Below are 4619 nucleotides of genomic sequence, written 5' to 3'. Positions count from 1 at the left end.
TTGCTTCTTCCTTCCCAGGAGACTTGGCCTTCTCTGGAGATACAGCTTCTTCTGCCCCTTCTGCTTCCTCCTCCTCCTCCTCCTCCTCTTCTCCCTCCTCTTCCTCCTTGCCTTCTTCCTCTTTGGCCTCTTTTTCTTCTTCTCCTTCTTCGGTCATTTCTTCGGTTACTTGGATCTCCTCCGTCTGTTCTTCTACAATCACAGTTTCCTTCTCTGACTTCTCGACCACCTTGATTTTCTCTTCACTTTTCACTTTTATGTGGGTAGCTATGGAGGGAACTTTGGGGAGGCCTTCAGAAAGGGAGAGAGGACTGGGTCCGAAGCCAATCCGACACTCTTCTCCCTCCAGGAGCTTTCTGCAGAAAGGATAAGGAAATGCATTGCTGTTAAGTCACTGCAGATTTCACCGTCAGTTTAGAGGCTCACTACCTTACCATGAAGGCCCATGGTGTCCAGTGATATGGCTATAGGTTGAGGAATTCATGTGAATGGTTGACACTTTGGGACTAGAGAACAGATAATCCCAGACTACCGAAAATCTTTACCCCAATGGAGGTGCTCCTGTTTAATGCAACTAAGGTTACAACTCATTAACCAACCGACCAATTTACCCCACCCCCACCCCCACCCACCTTGCGTGAACAATGACCCGCATGAGAGAGCTCCTACATTAACCAAACTGACTTTGTTGTTCCTCAGTTGAGATGTGCTTCGCAAGAATGCTGGCTGTCTCCCCAAGTAATTCCACCCTTATCAGTTTAGATTAAGGAGGTTTGACAATGTTCTCGTTCAAATGTCAAGGGCCTCCTGCTACCTTATTTTCTCACCATTTGGGTTTCAGGAAGAGGATGGTGGCAGCAATTTTCCTGCCGTTAGATGGGAGATCATGGTCAAGCTACTCAAACTCCTCACTGGGGAAAGGTCATACAAGCTCTCCTACCTCATAACACTTCCCCCAGAACTCCAAACTCACTGCCATTGAGTGGATTCCAACTCACTGCGACCCTGCAGGACAGAATAGAACTGCCCCAGTGGGTTTCCCACACTGTCAATCTTTACGGGCGTTGAACACCTTATCTTCTCACACAGAGCAGCTGGTGGTTTAGAACTGCTGACCTTGGGAGTTAGCAGCCCATTATGTCAGCACCTTCCCTACCTCCTAGGATTGTTTAAAAGTGGTAATGAACAAAAGAGACTTGGCAGAAAACCTTCCTGAGGCTGTGTCAGGATTTCACCCCTAGATCGGCGCTTCCCAAGTTCAGTGACCAGGGATCTCCTTATGCAGATTCTGGTTCCGATCGAATGGGTGTGAGGTGGGGCTTGAGAGTCTGCCTTTCCCAGGTGCTGCTGGTTCAGGAACCCAACTTTGAAGAGCGAGACTACAGCCAAGGGGTCAGGGGGGAAGGGTCAATGCTGAATCACTCGGGCAGGAAGCAGCTAAGCCGGGAGGGCTCATCCTCGGGCCTGGCCCCAATGGCTCTCAGTGGCAGTCCAGGGGTACCTTGGTGAGCTAAATTAGCTCAGGAAGATCCTCCCAATCACTCCTGTTATCGCCTCGGGAAACAAACGCTCAGGGAGCTGAGCGGCTCCAGAGGATGGAGTCGGAAAGGTGCCCGACTCCTCATGGATCTCCTTCCCCTCGAAACCCGGCCTCTAGCTGACAGACTCTGGGGATGGGGCAGGTGGACTTAGTCCTCTAAGGTCAATGTCAAGGTAAAAATCAGTCACTTTTGAGATTGTTGTCTCTCAAACAAGAAGCTGCGTGGGCTTGAAATCAGAGGCCTCAGCTCCTTCTAAGGGCTTGGGGAGGGGGGGGGCTGATCCCCACCACCCGGAGGCCCCGGACCCCACCGCACCTGTACGCGGCGATCTCGATGTCCAGCGCCATCTTGACATTGAGCAGGTCCTGGTACTCCCGCAGCTGCGCGGCCATCTCCCACTTGGTGTTCCTCAGCTCCGAGTCCAGCTGCTGGGCGGCTTCCTGCAGAGAGGCGACTTGAAAATCACATGCAGCCACAGCCTGGGCACAGCACGAGGGAGGTGGTGTGGGTGGGGCACAGCCAGCACAGTCTGCCCAGCCAGGGCTCGCCAGAGCCACTGTCCCTACGTCTCCCAGCTCTCAGAGCACCTGCTTCCCGGGGGAAATAACAGTCGCCCATCACGCAACTGTTGGAAGGATTCCAAGAGTGAATTCAGGTGCCATAGAAGCAGGTTCTCATTTGTGGACAAAGAAACCACTTGGGTTAAAAAAAGGACTCCTGTGAAGAGAGCGGGGTTTCAAAAAGTTCCTGGGGAAAAACTTCCATGATCTTTTCTAATTTTCTGCAAATGCTTTTGAAGGCCCTTATACAGAATCCCAACTGGGAGAAAGACCTGGGTGGACAATCAGATGCCCTGGGTGGTGGGGTGATGAATGTTGCTTGTTTTTGTTTTGTTTACCCATCTCTTACATGGTCAATAACCAAGTCAAGTTCTTGGTGATCAGGATCTCACCTTCCATTGCTCCCCACTGTTCCCCTCAATGCTCCAGAGTGCCTGCCTGTCACACGGTATTTGATGGTAGTGACTGTGACAACACACAAAAGTCTGTTATACTCCAAAGTCAACATCATTTTTTAAAAAAAGACCAGGCTTACTGGTCTGGTAGAACCCCGGAGACTGAGGCCCATAAATCCCCTTCAAACTTGGAGCTGAATCCACTCCCAGGGTCAGCTTGCAGCCAAACAGGCAGGCTTAGAAAGTGAGCAATCATACCTGCGAGGGCCGTACGTCTCAGAACCATCAACCATACGCGACCCAAAGGCAGCCACTGCCCACACACAGAGCTCAGAAGACAGGAAGGGGAGGACAGAAGGTCAGCAGGAAACCAGGAATCCAGGGTGGAAGTGGGAGGGTGCTGTTACACTGAGGATATTGTAACCAATGGTATAAAATAAAATGTGTATAAATTGGTGGGTGGAAAATGAAATTGCTTTGTATATTTTCTCCCCAACCACACACACAAAATTCTTAAACCTATTTTAAAAAGTATGTTACACACAAGAGAAAACTTCTACCCCCTCCCCACTCTATCAGGCCACTGTAACCACGAAGGTGATTTTAATTTTCTTCTTTCCCTAATGGTGCTAGAAATTTAAAAATTTTCCTGCCATGGAGTTGATGCCAACTCATAGCCACCCTATAGGACAGGGCAGAACTGCCCCTGCTGAGTCTCTTTGACTGTAGCTCTATGGAAGTAGCAAGTCTGGTGTTTCTCCCATGGAGTGACTGGTGGTCTCGAACCGCGGACCTTGCAGTTAGCAGCCCAACATGTAACCTCGAATCACTGCATCTTACTTGAAGTGGTTCTCTGTACGCGGCATGTCCTCTCGGGGACTGCCTGGCACACAGGTGCCACAGTGAAGTCTCATTGACACTGGGGGAGTTCTCATTTCATCTTCATGGTCCTACAGCAGGCAGTCTTTTCTGTATTGGTTTTTAATGCCAAGAAAGAAACTAATTCCAAGAGGCGAAGACCTTTCCTGGGGTCACACAGCGAGAAAACAACCCTGGTAAATCCGATGCCAAGGCCTATGTTCTTCACGGCCACACACCCTTGCTCAGAGAGGGCAGTGACTGACCCAGGACCACCCAGCCAGCAGAAGCAGTTTGGCCCTCTGCTCTGTCCCACGCACCTGATAGGACACAATGTCAGCCTGGTGCCGATCCTCCAGCTCAGAGCGCTGCCTCTCCAGGGAGTCCTTGGTGCCTTTGAGGGCCTCCAGCTCCGTGGTCCTGGACTGCAGCTGCCGCCGGTACTCGACGATCTCCTCCTGAGCCGAGCGCATGGCGTCTGTGTTCACCTTGGCTGCCTCTGACAGTCGGTCCAGGCGCACTGCGGGAAGATTGCGGCAAGGCGGCTCGGGATCAGACTCACCTGTATGTGGGTGCCTACCCCCAGATCCAGAAGGTGCCCTCATTGGGCTGTGTGCTTAACTCACCACACCCTCTATGACAAGCACATGATTGCCGCCCAGGGCCACCCAGCTAGTAAGTGTCAAAGGTGGATTGAAATCTAGTGTCTGTCTTACTCTAAATACAAGGGTGCTTCCTCTCCCTAACCTCAGGATGTATAAGCCTTGCTGGGCAGGGGATGCCCCGTTCTGCCTGCTCAGTGGTCCCCAGCAAGGCCTGGCAGTGTCATGGTTCCTGATCCATGGCTTGTGACCTCTGCAGATATGGGGTATCTCAAGCCATCAGGTCACCAAGTGGTCACAGCCCCTGCCCTGAAGGTTTTTGTGCAAAATCCAAGGTCACTGCAGAGTCAGGAGCTCATGCGGCCCGGCCCTCTGGCCCCATCCTACACCTGGCTACAGTCTTTAGTATAAGAGCTCCTGAGCCCATCGAGGTCAACCATCCCAACCTCCTCAGCCAGCAAGGGGCTCCTGGCCCCCAGAGGAGGGCACCACTGGACAGTAGTCAAGGGCCTGAGTCTTGGGGGGGTAAGGGGGGAGACAGCTTGGTGGCCAGGAGTCCTGTGTAAAGCGCAAATCTAGGAGGCTTCCTGCCCAGTGGAGGATTGGATGGGAGACCCGTATGCTACTGCTGTGGATGGAAAGGGAATGGGAAGCCCCAGTTTT

General features: G+C 52.1%; 1 protein-coding gene across 1 annotated transcript in view; it reads right to left on the bottom strand.

Moving 5' to 3' along the window:
• NEFH (neurofilament heavy chain) overlaps positions 1-4619 on the bottom strand; it is an 18023-nt gene that overhangs the window by 2186 nt on the left and 11218 nt on the right. Inside the window, exons 2-4 of the mRNA XM_004715350.3 lie at positions 3675-3874; positions 1857-1981; positions 5-356 (exon numbers count right to left, since the gene is read on the bottom strand). Coding sequence (XP_004715407.2) covers positions 5-356; positions 1857-1981; positions 3675-3874 — 677 coding nt within the window. The remainder of the gene's footprint in view (positions 1-4; positions 357-1856; positions 1982-3674; positions 3875-4619) is intronic.

Source organism: Echinops telfairi, unplaced genomic scaffold (assembly GCF_000313985.2).
Source record: "Echinops telfairi isolate 266 unplaced genomic scaffold, ASM31398v2 ScPeMD7_29;HRSCAF=101, whole genome shotgun sequence".
Classification (NCBI taxonomy): Eukaryota; Metazoa; Chordata; class Mammalia; order Afrosoricida; family Tenrecidae; genus Echinops; species Echinops telfairi.
The sequence above is the reverse complement of the archived record's forward strand: the minus strand, read 5'-3'. Positions and strand labels throughout refer to the sequence as shown.